Source organism: Moschus berezovskii, chromosome 12 (assembly GCF_049115385.1).
Source record: "Moschus berezovskii isolate FMDL1 chromosome 12, NW_MosBer_1.0, whole genome shotgun sequence".
Taxonomy (NCBI): Eukaryota; Metazoa; Chordata; class Mammalia; order Artiodactyla; family Moschidae; genus Moschus; species Moschus berezovskii.
Window position 1 is genome coordinate 85,780,901 of NC_142471.1, and position 23,806 is coordinate 85,804,706.

Below are 23,806 nucleotides of genomic sequence, written 5' to 3' on the forward strand. Positions count from 1 at the left end.
GGGACTGATGCTGAAGCTGAAACTGCAATACTGTGGCCACCTCATGCGACGAGTTGACTCACTGGAAAAGACTCTGATGCTGGGAAAGGTTGGGGGCGGGAGGAGAAGGGGACGACTGAGAATGAGATGGCTGGATGGCATCACCGACTCTGTGGACATGAGTTTGAGTGAGCTCCGGGAGTTGGTGATGGACAGGGAGGCCTGGCGTTCTGTGATTCATGGGGTCGCGGAGAGTCGGACAAGACTGAGCGACTGAACTGAACTGAACTGAATTTTCCAAGTCTTAAGGCAAGGAAAACAAAAACTTGAATAGAAAATTAAACATCACAATTTATGTCATGACAAAGCTCTCAAGAGTATTTAACAGCATAATAATGTTAAATTAGAATATTTACCTAAGCAACATTATAATTTAACTTTAGGAAGCTAAGGGGATGAGGATGTATAGGATTCACATATGTGATAGGATAAAGAAGACGTAAACCTCATCTTAAACCTGGGAAGTCAACACATAATTCAAAGGAGAAAAAAAGGAAAACTCAGAAGTGACAACATAATGTTAATCTGAAAATACAGAAATACTGAAACAATCAGCAGAAAGAATTGAATGTCGTTGCCTCCAGGATGGGGTGAAAGTTTCTTGTAAACATTAGTTTATTTTCTATATACTCAGCATGAATTCAACCTCAGCTGCACTGAAATTTCCACTAGACTAAGATCTTTGAAGCAGTGATTTTGGTATTTTTATGCTGTATTGTTCCCAAGTACCTAGAACAGTGTCTGACGTCATAGATGTGCAATAAATAGTTGCTGAATGGATAATGCATACTTTCCATCAATTGCCTAAATCTCCTTTCTAAATAGACACATTGAGTATTTTTAAATTAATTAATTTTAATTTTGGCTGCTCTGAGTCTTCATTGTGGCAAGCAGGGGCTCCTCTCTAGTTGAGGTGTGTGGGCTTATTGTGGTGGCTTCTCTTGTGGTAGAACACAGGCTCTAGCATGTGCAGGGTCAGTGATTGTGGGCTTAGCTGCCACGTGGCATATGGACTCTTCCTGGAACAGGTATTAAACCTGTGTCCCCTGCATTGGCAAGCGGATTCTTAACCACTTCCCCAGGGAAGTCACATCAGGTATTTTATATACATTATTTTCTTGGACATCTTTCCCAAAGTCCTTTGTCCTGTTCCAGTCTGGTTTGTTGCCCTCTACTTCTGGTGCAAAACTGTCTTCTTAGGATCTCCCACCACCATTATCCTAAAGATTCTCTTCTTTAGGATTCATCTTTTCATTGAAACTGCAAAAAAATATGTTTTCTCCTTTCAGTGTTGTGGAAAGGTTGTCCTGGGAAGAAATGCATTTCCTAGCTACGAAGTGCAGGGGAGGTTGGTTGCCTGGCTAGGAACTACATTTCCCAGGCTTCTTTGATGCTAGGCAGGGATATATGACTAGGTTTACCAAAGAAGCACAAGGGAAAGTGTATCTGGAACTTCCACTTCAATTTCTTAAGAATTTGGCCTTGGATATGTTCTTTGTTCTTTCCTGATGGATGGGGTGGTGATGTCTAGAATGACCTTGTGCTAAAGCCAGCCTAGATTTTCATGTGAACATTGCATTCTGAGATAGCTTTTTTTTTTTTTTTTTTACAGCTGCTAGCATTACTCTAAATAATACAGAAATTATTTTCAGAAGTGATATGCTACCATAACAAAGAGAAAATGCATAATGTGGCCCTAGTTTAGTGCTTGGATAGTGGATGACAATAGATGAAAGACAAAATGCCCCAGGGAATGCAGACAATCATTTATTCGGGGTGTTGGCAATAGAGAGAACACACATTCAGGAGAGGTTTTTTTTCTTTTTTTGCACTGGGTCTGTGTTGCTGTACATGAAGTTTCTCTAGTTGCAGGGAGTGGGGACTACTCTCCAGTTGTGGTGAGCAGGCTTCTCATTGTGGGGGTGACTTCTCTTGTTACAGAGCACAGGCTCTAGGGTACATGAGCTCAATAGTTGTGGCGCTCAGGCTTACTTGCCCCAAGGCATGTGGAATCTTCTAGGACCAGGGATGAACCCACATCCCCTGCAACGGCAGGGAGATTTTTAACCTCCGGACCACCAGTGACCTCCCTCAGGAACATTTTAAAGAGTTACATTTGGAGATTTTATAAAAGAGTCACTGAGGATGGGGTAAGTCTTATTTTGGTATGTGCAAGAGCCTCCTTTACAGTTAGCCCTTTCTTAGAAAACAAAAGGGAGGAGTAATTTATTTTTTGACCATGCTGTATGGCTTGCAGGATCCTCGTTTCCTGACCAGGGATTGAACCTAGGCCCCTGCAGTGAAAGCGCCAAATGATAACCACTGGACTGCCAGGGTATTTCCAAGGAGGAATTTCTAACCATCCCTATTTTCTCGGGAGTGAGGGAAACAAATAGGAAAGTTGGCACTTACCAACCCATTGTTCTGTCAGAGGATATGGGTCAGAGTTCTATTGTTAAATGCAGTCTGGCTATTGTTTGTGTATTCGGTCTCCCAGATATATTGTACAAACCACATATGTAATTTAAAAGTTAAATTTTAAAAAGTAAAAAGAAACAAGTAACACTTTAAAAAAAAATGAGCTGAGTTTCTGAATACATTTAAAAGGATAGATAGTTCTTTCAATCGGAGAAGGCAATGGCACCCCACTCCAGTACTCTTGCCTGGAAAATCCCATGGACGGAGGAGCCTGGTAGGCTGCAGTTCATGGGGTTACTAGGAGTTAGACACGACTGAGTGACTTCACTCCAGTATTCTTGCCTGGAGAATCCTAGGGACAGGGGAGCCTGGCGGGCTGCCGTCTATGGGGTTGCAGAGTCAGACACGACTGAAGCGACTTAGCAGCAGCAGCAGCAGTCCTTTCAATGGAGAGAAAAGGAACAGACATTGCTCTGGCACAGAGTGGTAACACTAATTTTAATAATATATTTAACCCAGTATGGGTTTCCCTTGTGTCTCAGCTGGTAAAGAATCTGCCTGCAATGTGGGAGACCTGGGTTCGATCCCTGGGTTGGGAAGATTCCCTGGAGAAAGGAAAGGCTACCCACTAGATTATTCTGGCCTGGAGAATTCCATGGACTCATGGAGTCACAAAGAGACACGACTGGGCAACTTTCACTTTCACTTTAACACAACATATAAAAATATTGTAATCTGTACAAATAATCCATGTGAAGGCTATTATCTTTTTTTAATCTAATTCGTCAAAATCCAGAGTGTATTATATACTGATAGCACATCTCAATTCAAATAGCCACATTTCTAATGCTTAGTAACCACAGGTGGGCACAGCTACAAGATCAGGAGAGCTGTAAGCACAGGAGAAATTGGGGCCTTCCTGGATTAAAAAAAAAACAATGTGGTATTCAAACTCAAGGAGAGTTTACTCAAAGGTGTTTTCAAGGATCAGTCCTTTTAGACTTCTCAGGTAAACTAAAGAATCTAGCTTCGTAGCAAAGGTCAGATCAAGATTGTAGCTTGGTTTTAAATGACCTCAAGTTAACCCCCACTGAAAGTCACTCAGTCATGAGCGACTCTTTTTGCCCCCCATGGACTATACATTCCATAGAATTCTCCAGGCCAGAATACTGGAGTGGGTAGCCTTTTCCTTCTCCAAGGAATCTTCCCAACCCAGGGATCGAACCCAGGTCTCCCACACTGCAGGCAGATTCTTTAACAGCTGAGCCACAAGGGAAGCCCAAGAATATTGGAGTGGGTATCTATCCCTTCTCCAGAGGATCTTCCTGACCCAGGAATTGAACCGGGGTCTCCTGCATTGCAGGCATATTCTTTACCAACTGAGCTATCAGGGAAGCCACAGTAACCACTGTTAGGCTCAGAGAAAAAAGAGCTCAGGTCAGACACGGAAGTTACTTTACTGGAAACAGCAAACCAGGGGCTGGCCTGAAAGAGTCTGTAACTGTTCAAGCCTGAAAGCAAGTTTCAGGCTTCAGACTCATACCAACAGGAAGTAAACTGCCAAAGCTGTACTGCCCCTAATGAGGATGTACTTCCCAATGCCACTTCACTTATGGCCTTGGATGACCACGGTCAAGGAGAAGCCCCCCAGAGGGCAAAGCCAGGGCCAGTAAGGACTGTGGATGGGGGAGTTATTTACAGAAAACCAAACCAAAGACAGCCAGGACTAACCACAAATATTCTCCACTGTCAGGGCAGGGGTATTTTCAGTTTTTGCCTAGAAGGGCTCAATCATTTCTATGAAAGAGAGATTACTGTGCTTTCCATTCCTCTTTGATTCCTAGTGGGAGTCTCCATTGCACTTACCCTGTTCTTGCTCCACAACCGTCTATTGAGTGTCTCGTAGTCACAGCTCCTGAGGAACTACATCCAGAATCACTGGGAAAAGCTGAGCTGCCCAGAGATCCTGGACTTTTAAGCTGAAGGCAGCTGGTTGCCACTCTTGGTGCACGAGTATGTTCCATTTGTGAAGAAGGCTTGGTAAATGGTGGCCAGAAGGATAGACTGCCATGGCAGTTATCATTTGCCCACCAAAACCTTCCTCCTCCATTGTTACAGAACTGTAGTCACCAGCATTGTGGCTACCCAAGTGTAAGAAGAGGTGGCAAGAATACACAGAAGAACTGTACAAAAAAGATCTTCAAGACCAAGATAGTCATGATGGTGTGATCACTCACCTAGAGCGAGACATCCTGGAATGTGACAGTCAAGTGGGCCTTAGGAAGCATCACTAGGAGCAAAGCTAGTGGAGGTGATGGAATTCCAGTTGAGCTATTTCAAATCCTGAAAGATGATGCTGTGAAAGTGCTGCACTCAATATGCCAGCAAATTTGGAAAACTCAGCAGTGGCCACAGGACTGGAAAAGGTCAGTCTTCATTCCACTCCCAAAGAAAGGCAATGCCAAAGAATGTTCAAACTACCGCACAATTGCACTCATCTCACACGCTAGTAAAGTCATGCTCAAAATTCTCCAAGCCAGGCTTCAGCAATAGGTGAACCGTGAACTTCCAGATGTTCAAGCTGGTTTTAGAAAAGGCAGAGGAACCAGAGATCAAATTGCCAACATCTGCTGAATCATGGAAAAAGCAAGAGAGTTCCAGGAAAACATCTATTTGTGCTTCATTGACTATGCCAAAGCCTTTGACTGTGTGGATCACAACAAACTGTGGAACATTCTGAAAGAGATGGGAATACCAGACCACCTGACCTGCCTCTTGAGAAACCTGTATGCAGGTCAGGAAGCAACAGTTAGAACTGGACATGGAACAACAGACTGGTTCCAAATAGGAAAAGGAGTACGTCAAGGTTGTATATTGTCACCCTGCTTATTTAACTTCTACTCAGAGTACATCATGAGGAACGCTGGGCTGGAGGAAGCACAAGCTGGAATCAAGATTGCCGGGAGAAATATCAATAACGTCAGATATGCAGATGACACTACCCTTATGGCAGAAAGTGAAGAGGAACTCAAAAGCCTCTTGATGAAAGTGAAAGAGGAGAGTGAAAAGGTTGGCTTGAAGCTCAACATTCAGAAAACAAAGATCATGGTATCTGGTCCCATCACTTCATGGGAAATAGACGGGGAAACAGTGGAAACAGTGTCAGACTTTATTTTTGGGGGCTCCAAAATCACTGAAGATGCTGATTGCAGCCATGAAATTAAAAGATGCTTACTCCTTGGAAGGAAAGTTATGACAAACCTAGATAGCATATTAAAAAGCAGAGACATTACTTTGCCAACCAAGGTCCGTCTAGTCAAGACTATGGTTTATCCAGTGGTCATGTATGGATGTGAGAGTTGGACTGTGAAGAAAGCTGATCGCCAAAGAAATGATGCTTTTGAATTGTGGTGTTGAAGACTCTTGAGAGTCCCTTGGACTGCAAGGAGATCCAACCAGTCCATTCTGGGGGAGATCAGTCCTGGGTGTTCATTGGAAGGGCTGATGCTAAAGCTGAAACTCCAATACTTTGGCCACCTCATGCAACGAGTTGACTCACTGGAAAAGACTCTGATGCTGGGAGGGATTGGGGGCAGGAGGAGAAGGGGACGACAGAGAATGAGATGGCTGGATGGCATCATCGACTCGATGGACATGAGTTTGAGTGAACTCCGGGAGTTGGTGATGGACAGGGAGGCCTGGCGTGCTGTGATTCATGGGGTCGCAGAGAGTTGGACACAACTGAGCGACTGAACTGAAGTGTGGAGTGTTATTTCCCAGTTCTTCTTGTACCCAAAGGGAGTGCCTTTTGTTGAAGTTCACACTAGTGGAATGTGACCAAAAGTGATGTGTGTTAATTTCTGTCTCACTTCTGTTAAGGGACATTTGGACTCTGTGGCAGTCCAGTGGTTATGACTCCGTGCTTTCACTGCAGAGGGCATGGGTTGTATCCTGGTTGGGGAACGAAGATCCCATACACCTCACAGTGTGGCCAGAAAAACAACATGGGACATTTGTCTCTGAATTGAGCTCACCTCTTCTTACTGCCTTGGGGGGCAGCCTCAGAAGCGCTATGTTGAAGACAAAAGCTGGTCACCAACATGTATTCTTGTGTGAGTGAGAAAGGAACATTTGTTTGAACCTTTGCATTTTTGGGTCTTTTTGTTTGGGAATGTGCTTGAATCCCCCTGTACACCTGTGTTGGATATCCTGTTACTTGCAGCCCATATAGGAAGACTTAGCCTTATTCCTTTATTTTTAGTGGAGCCCCTCCGTCATATTCTTAGAAAGTGTGCTTGAGAGGTAAATATTTTGGGAGTTGAATTTCTTTGCATCTGACCGTTTTTATTCTCTTGGAATCTGTATAGATCTTTGTCTCCTGTGCTCAGATGTGTTTTTTCAGCTATGGTGCTGAATTCTGATCCACCCCCCCCACCCCCTTTTAAGATTAAAAAATTTTTATTTTTGGCTGTGCTGGGTCTTCCTTGCTTTGCGCAGGCTTTCTGTAGTTGTGGTGAGTGGGGCTACTTCTCATTGCAGTGCACGGGCTTTAGGGGCGTGACCTTCAGTAGTTGCAGCACAAGGGCTCAGTAGTTGCAGTGTGATGGCTTAGCTGTTTCTCGGCTTGTGGAAGCTTCCCGGACCAGAGATTGAACTCTGTCCCAGGTGGCTGCCAATGCAGGAGACGAAAGAGACATAAGTTCAATCCCTGGGTCGAGATGATCCCCTGGAGAAGGAAATGGCAGCCCACTCCAGTATTCTTGCCTGGAGAATCCCTTGGACAGAGGAGCCTGGCTGGCTGCAGTCCGTGGGGTTGCAGTGAGTTGGAGATTACTGAGTAACAGGGCACAGCAGTGCCACCAGGGAATTCCAGAGATTTTTTTTTTTTTAAATGGGTCATTTTTAAAGTCCTTCCCAGATTTATTACAATGTGGCTTCTGTTTTATGTTTTTTTGGCCATGAGGCATGTGGGATCTTGGCTTCCTGACCAGAGATCAAACCGGCCTCCCCTGCATTGGAATGCAAACTCTGAACAACTGGACTGCCAGGGAAGTCCCACTAAACACTTTTAATTAGGAAACCTGTATCCTTCATTTCTGGATATAAACTTTTTTCTTGATGATTCCCTCCCCTGCATGTTCTGTCTTTTTTAGCAGAGCTCTTAAAATGCAAATACTGGCTTTTCTTGCCTGGTACTCTAATTTTCTTGTTTCTCGCCTAGCTTCCATCTGTTTGTCTTTTTGTTTTCTTTTCTGAGAAAATTTCTCGTATTTATTTTCCTTATACTTACTTTCTTGTTTGTTCCCTAAATATTTCTTTTCTTTCTCAAACAGCACCCCGATCCTGTTTCTTGGTTGCAGATCCCTCTGAAGATATTACTGATAGATTTTTAAAAGTCCCTGCCTTCCCGTGTGGGTTATTTCTTCTAAATTACCATTTCCTGTTCCTTTTGTGGGTTATGTTTGGATCACTGTCTTTGAGGCTGACTCTTCTCAATCATGTGGTAAATATACTTAAAGTGTGGGGACTGCCTCCCACCTGTGCTTCTTCTGATCACACCTGTCAGCCTGAATTAATACCCAGCATGTCACCTTGTATAGAAAGCAACACAAACCCTCCTCCAAAAGAATGGCCATTTCTGACATCGACAGAGCATGAGGCTCTTTGCCCACTACCCACAATTTCCAAATCAGTCACATGTGAGCTGATGCCTCCTACATCTCATTTCAAGCCCGGACTTCTTTCTTCAGTTTTAGAGCCATCTATCTAATTGCTGGGTATCTCCATTTTTATGTTCCACTTTGTCCTCCTGTTGCTCTGTGTTCCCTGAATCAGAAATTAGCACACTTTTCCTCCAGTCGCCTGTGTCTCGTCCTCCCTGTTTACCTGCCTTGCCAGGTGGATGCGAGTATGGAAGAGAGGGTTGCTGTTCCCTCGTGTGTGAACTGTCAGGACTCTGCTGGTCTGGCCATTCTTATATCCCCCATGTCCAGCACAAGGGCAAGTTCACATAACAGAATTTGCTGAATGAATGCCTGAACAAAAAAGTGTGGGGACTTAAAAGGTGTTTGGGAGCTCAGAGCAGGTAAATGGGTCTGATGGTTATTTTTTTTCTAGATGAGTTTATTTTTATATGAAGCAATTCAGTCGCTCAATCGTGTCCGACTCTTTGCAACACCATGGACTGCAGCACGCCAGGCTTCCCTGTCCATCACCAACTCCCGGAGCTTGCTCAAACTCATGCCCATCAAGTCGGTGATGCCATCCAACCATCTCAGCCTCGGTTGTGCCCTTCTCCTCCCACCTTCATTCTTTCCCAGCATCAGGGTCTTTTCTAATGAGTCAGTTCTTCACCTCAGGTGGCCAAAGTATTGGAACTTCGGCTTCAGCATCCATCCTTCCAATGAATATTCAGAACTGACTTCCTTTAGGATTGACTGATTTGATCTCCTTGCAGCCCAAGGGACTCTCAAGAGTCTTCTCCAGTACCACAGTTCAAAAGCATTAATTTTATAAAAATATTTATATGAATATTTCATGGAAGTAGGAATGTAGCGAGAGGGTCTGGGTAGTAGAATAAAAAATTTAAGTAGAGATTCGTAGGTGTTTCTCTATTTACATCTGGGATCAGCCTTTCCCAACTTCGGGCTCAGGAGCGGCCCATTTCTGCTGCCTGTACGCAGACGCACCCCTGGGCACACTTGGCGTTGCCCACAGGGCAGCAGGAGCAGCAGCTCTGATTGCAGGAGATGCATTTGCAGGAGCAAATACTAAGAGTGGGGGCAGGTGCAGGAACCACCAGATGCTCACAAGCACTTAAGGTTCATTTTGAGCTGAGTTGAGGCTAGATGTCCAAATCAGTGGCCAAGAAGAGATATTTGGGCTAGTGGCAGGGGAATTCTGGGCTAGCTGATTGTGAGATAAATTATGGGGTGATCTGCCTGGGCTTCCCAGATGGCTCAGTGGTAAACAACCTGCCTGCCAATGCCGGAGATGCAGGTTTGATCCCTGGGTCTGGAAGATCCTCTGGAGGAGGAAATGGCAACCCACTCCAGTATTCTTGCCTGGAAAATTCCATGGAAAGAAGAACCCGGCGGGCTACAGTTCATGGCTTTGCAAAGAGCCGGATACGACTGAACAACTGAGCACAGCACACGCTGCCTGGGCTGTCTTCCTGGGGAGCCCTGATTTAATTATCGCTAGATGTTTGTTCACATGACCCCAAGAAGAGTCTTCTAATGTCCTGCTGAGAGGTTGAAGACCTGGCAGCTAGTGTTTTGGGAGCTAAGTGGAAAATTGGGCTGGGATTGTGGAAGAGAGTGTTTTATTACTCAGTATGTACATATTTGCTCAATCTTCCTCCTGTTTTGGGCTTCCCTGGTGGCTCAGACAGTAAAGAATCTGCCTGCAATGGAGGAGACCCAGGTTTGATCCCTGGGTGGGGAAGATCCCTTGGAGAAGGGAATGGCAGCCAACTCCAATTTTCTTGCCTGGGAAATCCATGGACAGAGGAGCCTGGCGGACTACAGTCTAGGATTGTGGAAGTGTTTTATTACTTAGTATGTACATAGTTGCTTAATCTTCCTTCTCTTTTACCCTGTCCAGAAGGAAAACTCAGTCCTCTTCCTTTAAGGGGGACGGTCAGTAGTCTAGTTATTGAGAGCAGGGTGGGGAGGGGATCTGTTTAAAAAGTTTTCTCCAATCCTCCTAATTCCAGGACCTCTGTTTTCCACTGGACCGCCACTTTCAGAGGGTGCCCGAGATTATCAGGTCCTCAACTTTTTGGTGATCCTATGGTGCAAATAATGTTGCCTTTGAGCTCTCCCCATTATTGGTTTGCTAAATCATCTACTACTTGCCCTTTGTTTTTTGTTTTTTTTTTTGGGTGCCTTTCAAAATCTTGTTGCTGTCAAATCTTCCCACATTCTCCTCATCCTTATGGGTGTATGCCTAAAAACAAACAAACAACAACAACAACAACAAATCAAACAAAACTGTGCTTTCAACAGAGTTTTAGGAAGAAAATGAAGATCCAGCTGCTCAGTCTGACATCTTTGCCCAGAAATCACTCCTGTCTCTGTTCATTCTGACTGCAATTGCTCTACTTTGAGTCACCATCATTGCTCAGCTGGTCACTGCAGCAGGCTTCCCACTCTTCTCTCTACTTTCAGGCTTGCTCTTTCCTTATCTATTTTGTTACACTGAAGTCAGCGTGAACTTTCTGCAGAACAAATATTATTTCTCCACCCGCCTTTAAACCTTTCTTTCAGTCCCTTTTGTTCTTAACTTGTAAGGACCGTGTATCAGCTGGCCTTGCTCTACTTTTCATTCTCATCTCCAGGCTTTCTCCCACTTGCCCATGCTGTAACTCAGGTTTCTTTTATTACACTCAAATATGGCATCTTAAGGCATCCCTACATACTATAATTTTATCTGTTAATTGTCTCTTACCACAACCTCCAATCCCTCTCCTCCAGCTTTTCTGGTTAACTTCTACTCATTCACTTTCAGGTGTCAACTTAAATATGTTTTCTTCAGGAAAGCCTTTCATGTGGCTCCAGACAAGGTAAGCCCTTTGTTGATGGTCTGATTGTTCTAAATACTTGCTATCCCTCCCCTAGAAAGGTTACAACTCCCTCTCCTGATGGTGTCAGTATTCCACATAAGACACTTTTGGAAACTTTACATTATCACTTTCATCACAGTTTACTGTTATTGTGTGTTTAGTTGTCTGTCTTTCTGATCAGACTGTAAGCTGCAAGAAGGAAAGGTCCTGTGTCTATCTTATGCACTACGTATCCCCAGGGTTTAGTATACTGCCTTGACCACCCACAGTAATGGCAAAGACCCCCTCGCCAAACTCTACCATGGCTGCTAACAGCTCAAGGCCATGTCCCCAGGATGAACCCTGTCCCCCTTAAAATGCCTGCATGAGAAAGCTCAACATTGCAGGGAGACTTGACACTTCTGACCTAAACCAGGTGATAGGCGTAGAGGTCCCTGAACCTCCTTTAAGTAGTTATTTTAGAAAGTCAGCAACTATAAATCTTCTTTCTGCCCCTTTGAGATATAAAGCTTTTATCACCCAGAACTGTATTCTCAAGGACTTGACAGCTCCTCCCAGCCTGGTGGATGCCAGCATGCATGCTACGTTACTTAGTCGAGTCTGCCTCTTTGTGACCCCATGGACTATAGCCCGCCAGGCTCCTCTGTCCATGGGATTCTCCAGGCAAGAATACTGGAGTGGGTTGCCATGCCCTCCTCCAGGGGATCTTTCCCACCCGGGGACTGAACCCACATCTCTTACGTCTTCTGCATTGGTAGGTGGGTTCTTTACCATTAGTGCCACCTGGGAAGCCTGGTGGATACCTTGCTTTAACTTGTACCACTGACTGTCATGAAGATATGAAAAGTTAATTCCTGGAGATCCAACCAGTCCATTCTAAGGGAGATCGATCCTGGGTGTTCATTGGAAGGACTGATGCTAAAGCTGAAACTCCAATACTTTGGGCACCTCATGCGACGAGTTGACTCACTGGAAAAGACTCTGATGCTGGGAAAGGTTGGGGGCGGGAGGAGGAGGGGACGACCAAGAATGAGATGGCTAGATGGCATCACCAACTCTGTGGACATGAGTTTGAGTGAACTCCGGGAGTTGGTGATGGACAGGGAGGCCTGGCGTGCTGTGATTCATGGGGTCGCGGAGAGTCGGACACGACTGAGCGACTGAACTGAACTGAACAAACCTGGGTGGCCAAGTCACATGTACCAGCAACCCATGGCACCCTTCAGTGCTTTCCTTAGCTTTTAGGTTTTATTCTTTTGACATTAAGCATACTAAATAGTTATTAAGTAATAAATTCAGCCATGAAATTAAAAGACGCTTGCTCCTTGGAAGGAAAGTTATGACCAGCCTAGATAGCATATTAAAGAGCAGGGACATTACTTTGCCAACCAAGGTCCGTCTAGTCAAGGCTATGGTTTTTCCCGTGGTCATGTATGGATGTGAGAGTTGGACTGTGAAGAAAGCTGATCGCTGAAGAATTGATGCTTTTGAATTGTGGTGTTGAAGACTCTTGAGAGTCCCTTGGACTGCAAGGAGATCCAACCAGTCCATTCTAGAGGAGATCAATCCTGGGTGTTCATTGGAAGGACTTATGCTAAAGCTGAAACTCCAATACTTTGGCCACCTCATGCAACGAGTTGACTCACTGGAAAAGACTTTGATGCTGGGAGCGATTGGGGGTAGGAGGAGACTGGGAAGACAGAGAATGAGGTGGCTGGATGGCATCACCGACTTGATGGACATGAGTTTGAGTGAACTCCGGGAGTTGGTGATGGACAGGGAGGCCTGGCGTGCTGTGGTTCATGGGGTCGCTAAGAGTCGGACATGACTGAGCGACTGAACTGAACTGAACTGATGTTAAAAAGCAGACATTACTTTCCCGACAAAGGTCCATCTAGTCAAAGCTATGGTTTTTCCAGTAGTCATGTATGGATGTGAGAATTGGACCATAAAGAAAGCTGAGCACCAAAGAATTGATGTTTTTGAACCATGGTGTTGGAGAAGACTCTTGAGAGCCCCTTGGACTGCAAGGAGATCCAACAAGTCAATCCTAAAGGAAATTAGTCCTAAATATTCATTGGAAGGACTGATACCAAAGCTCAGATATTTTGGCCACCTGTTTTGAAGAACTGACTCACTGGAAAAGACCATGATGCTGGGAAAGATAGAAGAAGGTAGGAGGAGAAGGGAAGGACAGAGGATGAGATGGTTGGATGGCATCACTGACTCAATGGACAGGAGTTTGAGCAAGCTCTGGGAGTTGATAACGGATAGGGAAGCCTGGCGTGCTGCAGTCCATGGAGTCGCAAAGAGTTGGATATGACTGAGTGACTGAACTGGTGTGAACAGATGAGGGACAGGATAGTTTTGTTATTTCAAAGCTTTCTTTGGGGTCTCTCCTTTCACATTCTCCCACCCTCCAAGAAGTTATGTTATTTTTTTCTTTCATAATCTAACTATATGAAAGATAATCACATCCAAATTATCCACAGTGTATTTTAGGATTAAACTAGTCAGATTATAAAGAGAGGTGGACGGGCTTCCCTGGTGGCTCAGAGGTTAAAGCGTCTGCCTCCAATGCGGGAGACTCGGGTTCGATCCCTGGGTCGGGAAGATCCCCTGGAGAAGGAAATGAAATGGTAACCCACTCCAGTATTCTTGCCTGGAGAATCCCATGGACGGAGAAGCCTGGTAGGCTACAGTCCACGGGGTTGCAAAGAGTCAGACATGACTGAGCGACTGAACGGAACGGAAAGAGGTGGACACGACTTAGCCACTGAACCATCACCACCAATATAGAAAGGTGTTAAAAAGTCACACACCCAGACAGCAATTCCCTCTTTTCGCTTTTTGGCTTAAAATCTTCAAAAGTTTTACCATTTCTTTTTTTCCCCTTCTGGTGAAAACAAAAACCATCCAAAATTTATTCTCCAACAGACAGCAGCAGCAGATAAAAACTACAGGGGTTTCTCCACAGATCATGCATTCACGAGACATTATTAGCTAACAAATGAGAAATCCTCTGGTGTATTTTCTGTAACAATATCCACTAAGTTTTACCATTTCAATTTCTGGACCAATGACAAGAATTCAGTCCAGTATAGAAAGTGTGGATGGGTAAGATGTGGATGTTTGGTCAGAGCGGGTGAGTGGGTCTATACCTTGGCTATAAATGGCCCCCACGCCTCTAGTCCTCCCTTGGTCGGCTGCTAGCAATCTGTTACCTACACCTGCGGGCTTTCGCAGTTCCTCAAAATCTTACCTAGTTAAATGCTCCTGTGGGTACTTTATGGAAGCACTGAGCGCCCCCCGCAACCCTAGAGCCGCAGTGTCGATTCGTACTTTGATTCACAAACAGCAGCACCCCATCTCCCACGCTCCAGCCCCAGCCTCTTCGGCCCCGCCCGGGCAGTGGCCGAGGTTGTCACGTGCTAGGACCCGGGCGCGAAGTCGGCGGCGCCATGTTACTTTCTGGCGGCCCCGTTGGAGAAGGCAAAGGGAAGTTGAGCGGCCGCCCGGCGTTCCGGCTCTTGTGCGCAAGTGCGGAAGTGTGTTGGCCTCGACCGCGCTCAGTTTCCGGCCGGTGGTTCCGCACCGGCCGCTCGTAGACGTGTAACGGACGGTGGGCCGCAGCCATGGCCGAGAGGAAACCTAACGGTGGCGGTGGCGCCGCTTCGGCCTCCTCGTCGGGCACTAACTTACTTTTCTCCTCCTCGGCCACGGAGTTCAGCTTCAACGTGCCCTTTATCCCCGTCACCCAAGCCGCCGCTGCCTCGGCCTCCCTGCTCTTGCCCGGAGGTAGTAAGGAGATGGAGATCCGGTTGGGCAAGTGTGGGCCGGGGGCGTGAGGTGAAGGGTCGGACAGGAGGGTTTCCTTTGCCTGGATCCGACCCTCTGCTACCTTGTCAGGGCAGTTAGTGGCTAGATTTGAGTAGCCTGGGGACCTTGGGGTCTTGGGGGCGGGGGCCAAGCTCTTCGTCGAAGGGACTGTTCAAGTGCTGGCCACTCCTGCACTGGCGTTCCTCACTTTTTTGTTGAACATCTCCTGGTGAGCCAGGTGCTTGCAGGGAAGGTAGAATAAATTAGTGCCCCCTCTCCTCGGATACAGTAGACTATCTCTTAGGATAGGCTCGTCATACTTGCAAAGCAGAGGTCTAGAACACAGTCATCTTTCAAGGCCGTGCGTCGTTTTCTCTTAGAAGCTCTTGCTTGTTCTCTTAGGTACCCACGCCTATGTGCACCTTAGCACTTAGTCCGTATCTTTATTAGTGTCTGCGGAGCTTGCGTTTTCAAGATTATGCGGCATAACCCGGAGCTGGTGTTTAGGAGCACCGACTGTATTCCAACCCTAGCCCTAGCAGTAACTTGCTGTGTGATCTCAGGCATGTTACTTAAGCTCTCTGTGCTTCGTTTTCCATACATATACAGCCTCCCAGGGCTGTCATGAGAATTGAATTGATTTTTGTGAAGCACTGAGTATAGCGTCTGGCACATCATGTTGCATAAATGTTTGTAAAGTAAGCACGTCTGCCTGTTTATTTGGACTGTGAGCTATGTGAAGTTCGCAGCTATGACTTATTTACCTTTTTATTTCTAGGATCTTGTTTAGTGCCCAGCACATAGCTCCTCAGGAAATGGTGAATATTTTTCTCTTGAATAATTTATTCTTATTTGGAGGACCAAGGAAAGTTTAATGGAGTGGTGAAAAAGGGCAAACCGGAGCAGTACACGATGGTTCTTTTTCTCTGGTGTCATGTTTCTTCTTGGTGCTTACCGCCTGACATGTCCACATCTTTGTTTATCTTGTCCCACTAGCATGTAAGCTCCAGGAGAGAGCAGGAGCTTATACCTGGAACACATCCTGGTATGCTGTAAGCAGATTTTTTTCTGTAGAAACTTGAATGAGTGAAAGGGTGGGAGTTAGGAATATGTTTGTCTTGTTTTGATATATGGCTGAAAGGTTCCACATTGCCATTTTTGGTGGAGGACCAGTATGGCTGGAGCAGAATGTTTTTGGCGGTTGCGGGAATAAATCAGGCTGTACATGGGGTTCTCTTACCATGCTCTGCTTCACAAATGTTTGGTTCATGCCCATGTTCCTTTATAATGTTTTGTTTGTGCCTGTCACTGTCAATAAATGGTAAACATTTTCATTGTCAAGTAGAGGGTAACTTACCTGTCTTGAAAACTATTGTTTTTTGGAGATGGTTTATTTTTTAATAAGAAAATTAGTTTTAAAACTAAAATTCTTTAACAGATATTTTTCTACCTTTGACAAAGATTTGATCGTTAGAAGTCCACTCAGTGAATTTCCAGAGAGAAGGAGTAACCTATGGCATTGGAAGCAGTGATGCATCAGTGTCAGCGAAAGAGGCATACCGGAAGCAGTTTCATTCTCTCAGCAGGCCTGGATTGAGCAGCTTGTTTGCCGGGCCCTATTCAAGGTGTCAGAGAGACAGAGAGGAGCAGATAGCATTGTCCCCAGTGACTGCACATTTTTACAGACACACTGTACCCAGCTGTGTTAAGTAGTTGAGGTCTAGGTTTGTGATGGCTGGAAAGAGGGATTGATAGGCTGCTGTGAGAGCCGTGACTGTCAGGCTGGCTGACCAGGGAGCGGACATCCCTTAGACCTTCAGAACTTTACAGAGGAGGTGATTCTTGAGCTGAGTGTTGACGGATACATAGAAATTAGGAAGTCTGGGGAGACAGGCATTTGTAAAAGTCTGGAGGTGTGAGAGAAACCTGCAGATTTGGTGGGATTTCGAGGTGGGTGCTCACATTCTCTCCCCCACCCCAACTCTTTCCCTCTTGGCCAGTCCACCTCTCCACCCCCTACCCCCTCTCCCCCAGGTCCATATGACTAGAGTGAATGCAGGGGAGTGGCTCAAGTGGTTAGTGGGGGAACCAGGTCATGAATGGCCTCATACAGCACATTGAGGAGTTCATAGTACATCCTGTGTGGTTTGCGGGTGCCCTTGAAGGGTTCTAAAGTGGCATTAGAGATGTGTTTCAGGAAGACTGGAGTTTTCTGAGATTGCACCAAAGTAAAGCTGACTGTAGCAGAAGTGTCCAGTCTGGATGCCACTGTGAGTCAGGCAGGAGCGAGTGGCACTCTAGCCCTGGTCAGCCATGTAGGGTGTGAAGAGCAGGAAACAGAAGTAAGAGATTTTTATACCATCAGACTGTTGGGACTTAGTGACTCACTGAGGGCCAGACTGTCCAGTGTACAGGCTCTTTATCTGTTCAGTTTCAGCTCCAAGATACAGCTCTACCTGGCATATAATAGATACTGTGTACTTCTTTAATTGAAGATCTAAATGATTAAATGGAAGAGAGGGAGGAGTCTCAGAGAGGAGGTTTCTGGTTTTCATGTCTGGATGGATGTTGGTAGACATCTGTTGAGGTAGTGAGATTGTAAAAGGAGCACATGAAGGGGGACAGTTAAGATGTTAATCTAGGTTTACTAAGCTTGAGATGGATGTGTCTGAACCTGCCAAAAGTACTGAGGAAGCAGTTGGAAAATAGGTTCTGGGACACATACGATCAGTCTCCGTTTGGGACAGAGTTGGGAGTGTCACAAGTATATAGGTGCTTATTAAAGTTACGGGTCTTGATGTCAAAGGTGTCCACATGTAATTAGAAAGTGCCCCTGAAGTGAGACTGGCAGCTTGTTGAGATCAGTATTTTGTTTGTAAATGATGCTAATCAGAGAAAAGTTTCTTGTATCAGATTGATCCCAAGTTGCTTTAACGGATGAAGGATACCGCAGAGTTTTTCCCCCTGCTTTCAGATGTTGAGAGATGAACTGAAGTCTGAGTCCAGATGAGGTTCAGGGAATGGAGAGAGAGGATAGGAAGCAGAAATGTATCAGAGAAGTAGAATGATAGAAAGCAGAAAGGGGGCCTTGCTCAGGAAGTGATATTTTAATTACGAAGAAACAGTTCAGAGGGGTATTTTGAATAGAGGAGTATATCAGTTAAATTGATGTGTGAAATACAACTGGGAGCAGCCTAACAGCTGAAGGCCACGTTCAGCAGTAGAGGTCAAGAAGGAGCTCAGAGCTTGAAAGGTCACACTTTGGGAGATTTCAAGGACAGGGACCACAGCCTGCCTGTGTGTTGGGAAGGGGTCCACCGTTCTGATCTGCTCTGTGCCTCCAGTGGTGGGAGATTAGAGAGGTTTGAAGATAAGGGGTTGAGATGGGAGAAAGAAAGATTAGGAAGAGAAAGGTGACGTTCCAAGCTAAGGACTCATAAGAGTTTCTAAGGAAAACTAGGTGACTTTTTAGCCCGTGTAGAAGGAAAATATTATTTTACAACTTGGTAGTGAAAGAGAGAATAAAATAATATAGTTTGGTGCCAAAATACCAACAGTGAAGATCAAGTTTGGCAAAGGGAAGTGAGGAGATCTTCCCTTTGTTAGAAGTGACTTTTTTTTTTAGTGATTGTCATTCTCTAATGACGAGTTACCTGGTTGTGGTACTGTGTGCTTTTAGGGATGGTAATGAATGGTTGACCTACTTTGCCTCGGGAATGCCAGCACCTCATGTTCACTTGTATAATGAGTGTTTTGTAGGTAAGAACCCTGACACACCTCTTCTTGTCAATAGAGTTAATATCTGTACTTTAGCTTCTTGTTGTTACTGTATAAATAAAGTTCTGTGTATTTGGGTAGTGGAATAATGTTTGAATTGTTTCCTACTAGAAAAAAAAAACATTCAAAATAACATCTAAAGCTAGTAGGTACAAATTTTGTTTCCATTTTTTGAAAAATTCTCCTGTATACAAATATGGGCTTCCCTAGTAGCTCAAATGGTAAAGAATCTGCAGGAATTCAGGAAACCAGGGTTATATACAAATATGTCTACATAATTTATACATATCTACCAAATAAATAGTATGTAACTATTTATATTTATTTTAAAAGTATGGAAAAGTATGTATCAACATATTAATAGCATTAACAGTGATTGTTTCTGGAAAGTGAGCTTATGACTAAGTTGCAAGGTTTCCCTCCTTTTGTTGTTTCTTACTGGTATTTTCTAGTTTTTCATTTCAAAGAAAAAAAGCAAGTTTTTCATTATTGTTTTTAAGGTAGAAATGTAAGTCTGAGCAACAAAATAAGAGGTGTAATTGGTAGACCTGCCATATAGAATCTTATCCACAGAGTGACAGCATCCCTTTAAACCATGTGCCCTCCTGTTCCCTTGCAGAGGATTCCACCGATGTGGGTGAGGAGGACAGCTTCCTTGGGCAGACTTCTGCTCACACGTCTACCCCACAGACATTTAGTTACTTCTCTCAGGTATCAAGCAGTAGTGATCCTTTTGGGAATATTGGACAGTCCCCGTTAACAACTGCAGCAGCATCAGCTGGACAATCCGCCTGCTCCAAGCCCCCAACAGCTCTGCCTTTTACAACTGGGTCCCAAGATGTGTCGAACGCATTTTCATCATCCATTTCGAAGGTGCAATATGGTGCTCCACCTGCTTCACAAATGGGAATAAATCCTTACCTGCCTTCTCAGCCTAGTAATCTCCCTCCTTTGAATTTTGGGAGCCCACCGCAAGGAACTCCCCAACAAGGATACAATCCGTATCGCCACACGGCTGTAAGCAGCAGGGCTAATCCTTACATCGCACCACCGCAGCTGCAGCAGTGCCAGACACCAGCTCATCCCTCCCATCCTCCGCCCTCCGCACCCCCCGTTCAGATGTACCAGGTGCCTCCAGGATCTTTGCCGCCGGTGCGAAGACATGCTTTATATCTTTATATCATTCACTAATTCTAATCCCTCTCTCATTTTTACTTGTGCTTTGATGACACACTGTTTTCAGAGGTTTCTTTTTTTTTGTGAGCTATATGTTTTGAAGTAAACAATCTTCTAAAAGTAGCTCATTGAATGGTTCATTTTTAGGTTATATTTTCTATTTATGGAGGTAATAATTTATTTTAATGCATTAACCGTATGCCAGTATTACCAGATTTAATGTAAGGTACCAATAACATATCTGGAGATATGTGAGGGTCGAAGGAATTATTATCAGCTTCTCTTTTTTAAATTATACTATCCGATCAAAACGCTCAATTACTGAGACTAAAATTGATTACTCCAATAATTTATTTACATTTATAAAGTTTGAATCTAGACAGATTATCTCAGACAGATGATGGAATAACTTTTTCCTTGGGTATATTTTATGAAATTGCTTTATGCTTTTTTTCCCCCCACTAATTATTCACCTGACTTCCAATGGGAAATGAACTGAATCAGAAAAAGGGAAATGATTGAAAGGAAAAGTTAAGAACCCGGTGTGGCAGGGATAATGGTGGTGTAGTCAGTGGCGATAGAGAATGGGTTCCATTTTACCATTTAATCTAAATCATACCAGTATACAGACTTGGTAATGGTGGATTTCAGCAGATTGGTAGCATGTAATGTAAGTTAGTATACTTGTTTGCTGATGAAATTTTGAAGTGTTCTGATTAAAAATGTTTAAATAATTTTAAGTAAACTGTTGCAAAAATTAAAAATAGGACAAAGAACACCCCAGTACTCTAACTCAGGTTCCCAGTCACGAACATTTGTTCTCTCCTTTATGAACATGCACACTGACATGTGTTGGGGCATCCTCTCCTCCCCCGTTTCTTTCTCATGCTGTATATGTGCAGTTTTGGGGGGAAACATTTGAAGATCAGTTACATACATTATAGGTCTTCCCTGGTGGCTCAGCTGGGGAAGAATCCACCTGAAATGCAGGAGACCTGGGTTTGATCCCTGGATTGGGAAGATCCCTTGGAGAAGGGAACAGCTACCAACTCCAGTATTCTGGCCTGTAGAATTCCATGGACTGTGTAGTCCATCGGGTCGCAGAGAGTTGTATACAACTGAGCGACTTTCACTTTGACTTACATACATGATGATTCTTTATTCCTAGATACTTTAGTGTGTATTAATATTTCCTAAGAATAAGTATTCTTTTTTTGCTTGGCCACATTAATCAACCTCAGTAAATTTAACATTGATGGAATATTTTGAAATTTTTTAATAAAAATTGTATTCTGCCTTTAAAAAGTATTTTTACTATACAGAATTTGAGAAATGACTAATAGCCAATGAGTAAAAATTGCCACGAGAAAACCTTGTTTTTAGTTTTTATATCTTTATCTTTTTTCTAGATAAACGTAGTTTTTCCTCGACAAACATTATATATGTTTTTTATGTCAACATAGTTTAGATGTTAAGATTTTTTTCTAAAGCATTTTTAATCTTTCTAGAGAATTCCAGTATATGAGTAAAAGATGATTTATTTAATTGGGTTTCTGGTAGGTCTTTAGATTGTATCCAGTGATTGTTATAAATAATCTTTTGGTATATGTCCTTGTTGGTAAATTTTTACAGTTATGTCTTTAGGATGAATTCTTAGAAATGGAATTGGTAGGTCAAGGAATATGAATTATTATTTTTTTTGGCCATGCCTCATGGGTTGTGGGATCTTAGTTCCCGAACCAGGGATGACCCAGACCCTTAGCAGTGAAAGCAACAAGTCCTAACCACTGGACTGCCACAGAATCCTCTAGGATTATGTGTGCCTTAAAGATGAAATAAATGACAGGAAGTATACTGCTGGATTCATTTCTATAAAGGTGTTAGTTTACTTTGCCATCAGTGTGAAAAAGCCTTGTTCACTTTCCAGCTGGCATGGGTTTTGTTAGAGTTTTTAAAAAATTTAATTGCTCTGGGGCTTAGTTATTAAATAGCTGTCCAGAGAAATAATTAAGAATAATTATTACTAATGTCAGTTTGGTTCTGCAGCATACACAGAATTGTTTCTTTGGACTGACTGATGGTCCTGTCTTTTGTCCCCCCCAGATCCCTCCTTCAGTGCAGGCAGGGTTGCCCCCTCCAGTCCAACAGCAGGCACCTGCCAGACCTGCGGGACCCCCTGTGCAAGTGCCGCCTCCTTTTCTCCTTCAAAACCAGTATGAACCTGTCCAGCCCCACTGGTTTTACTGCAAGGAGATAGAATACAAACAACTATGGATGCCTTTCAGTGTTTTTGACTCTTTGAATCTTGAAGAAATCTATAATTCAGGTAAGTGTGGGTCCTGCATCATTTGTATCTGAGGAAGAGTGGAATGAAGAGTAAGTATCCATGGCCTCCTTTTTATGAATGTCACTTTCTTTCATCCTGTAGACCTCAGCAGCCTGTGTACCTTAAGGTGATGATACTTTTAATAATACACTTGTATTATTAAGTTCTGGGTTATTTGAGTAAGGTATTTGAAGACATGTTTTAATAATTTTTTGTTTAAAGTTATTTTAAATCCAAGAAATAAAGTTGTTCATAAAATCCAGGTGTCAGTTTTCTTATTTCCTTTTTTTGTTTGTAGCTAGAGGGCAATGTGGGAGACCTGGGTTCAGTACCTGGGTTGGGAAGATCTCCTGGAGAAGAGAAAGGCTACCTACTCGAGTATTTTTGGCCTGGAGAATTCCATGGATTGTATAGTCCATGGGGTCACAAAGAGTTGGACATGACTGAGTGATTTTCACTTTCACTTCATAGGGCATTTATAAAGCATTTTCTATGGAACTCTTGTTCCTTCAGATAAGAGTTTTAAAAATGCTATAACTACATCCATCTCTCTGTCTCTGTTTTTTTTCCTGGAGCAGGAACATCCATCTCTTGAGGCGGTGCACAGGAGTAGGTTAAGACTCTGAGAAGTTTTCACTATAGAAATAGGTTTTTTTGTTTATCCTGAAGATATTTCATCTTAGGACTTAAAAATCACCTGTTCTTTAGCAGTATGTTCATGGAGCATGTGCTGCTTTGATATATAGAGAAAAGGCCTACCAGTTATTGGAATTATTTCATGATGCTTTTATATTTTGCTCTGGTTATTTCTTCTCCACTTAAAAGAGTCATCATTTTGAGCAGCACAGATTAATCTTTTTTTTTTTTTCTTTTTTTTAGCACAGATTAATCTTAAAATTCTGTTTTTGAATAGAAATGGGCTTCGTTCTTTGTCTTTAATTTTAGACGAGTCACCATATTCATTATTTAATACTTTTAAATGTGCCTTGTAACTGTTCAGTTAAAATGTGGACTTTGTTCTCCAGTCCAGCCAGACCCTGAGAGTGTGGTCCTTGGCACTGATGGAGGACGCTACGATGTCTACCTCTATGACCGGATGCGGAAAGCTGTGTACTGGGAAGAGGAGCCAGCTGAAGTGAGACGCTGTACTTGGTTCTACAAAGGTGACACAGACAGCAGATTTATTCCCTATACAGAGGAGTTCAGTGAAAAGCTGGAGGTACGTGGGCTTTATTCTTTTATGCCTTTCTTTAAAACCCATTGACTCTGTATACATTGGAGCCTCATGTAACAACACCTCTCACAGTGGAGTGGACTTTATTTACAGGATACCTCATCTTGACCCTATTCACAAAGAAGACTACTTTTTAAGTAATGTCATCGTTTTTGAAGTGCTAATTGTGGTCTTGGTGTCTGAAGATAGAATGTTTTTCAGGGAAACACTACAGATCTAATATAATAAGATATTATATCAAACCTTTAAAAGAACTTAGGCTGATGGGATCTGCTGCTACTAATACATGCGAAGCATATGGGTGTTTTTCAAATTAATATTCAGTAAAAGGGTTTATGAAAATAAACATAAGAATGGGAATAGATGTTGTCAGACTTTTTAACCATCTTAAAACTGGTGGTTAATGTTGCTTTACATAATAGTGTTAATTTATTGTTGTTAAAATTTTCTT

General features: G+C 43.6%; 1 protein-coding gene across 5 annotated transcripts in view; it reads left to right on the top strand.

Annotated features, from left to right (window-relative positions):
* The first annotated feature begins 14,589 nt into the window (after window positions 1-14,589).
* Window positions 14,590-23,806, top strand: part of SEC23IP (SEC23 interacting protein) — a 36,830-nt gene continuing 27,613 nt past the window's right edge. For 4 of the 5 annotated variants that reach the window (XM_055424523.2, XM_055424524.2, XM_055424527.2 and 1 more), the window contains exons 1-4: window positions 14,590-14,821; window positions 19,239-19,771; window positions 21,899-22,121; window positions 23,147-23,340. In XM_055424523.2, the coding sequence (XP_055280498.1) occupies window positions 14,659-14,821; window positions 19,239-19,771; window positions 21,899-22,121; window positions 23,147-23,340 (1,113 nt within the window). In that variant the 5' untranslated portion in view covers window positions 14,590-14,658. Of the gene's footprint in view, window positions 14,822-18,521; window positions 18,602-19,238; window positions 19,772-21,898; window positions 22,122-23,146; window positions 23,341-23,806 lie in introns of all 5 variants that reach the window. The other variant, XM_055424528.2, reaches the window with a different exon arrangement.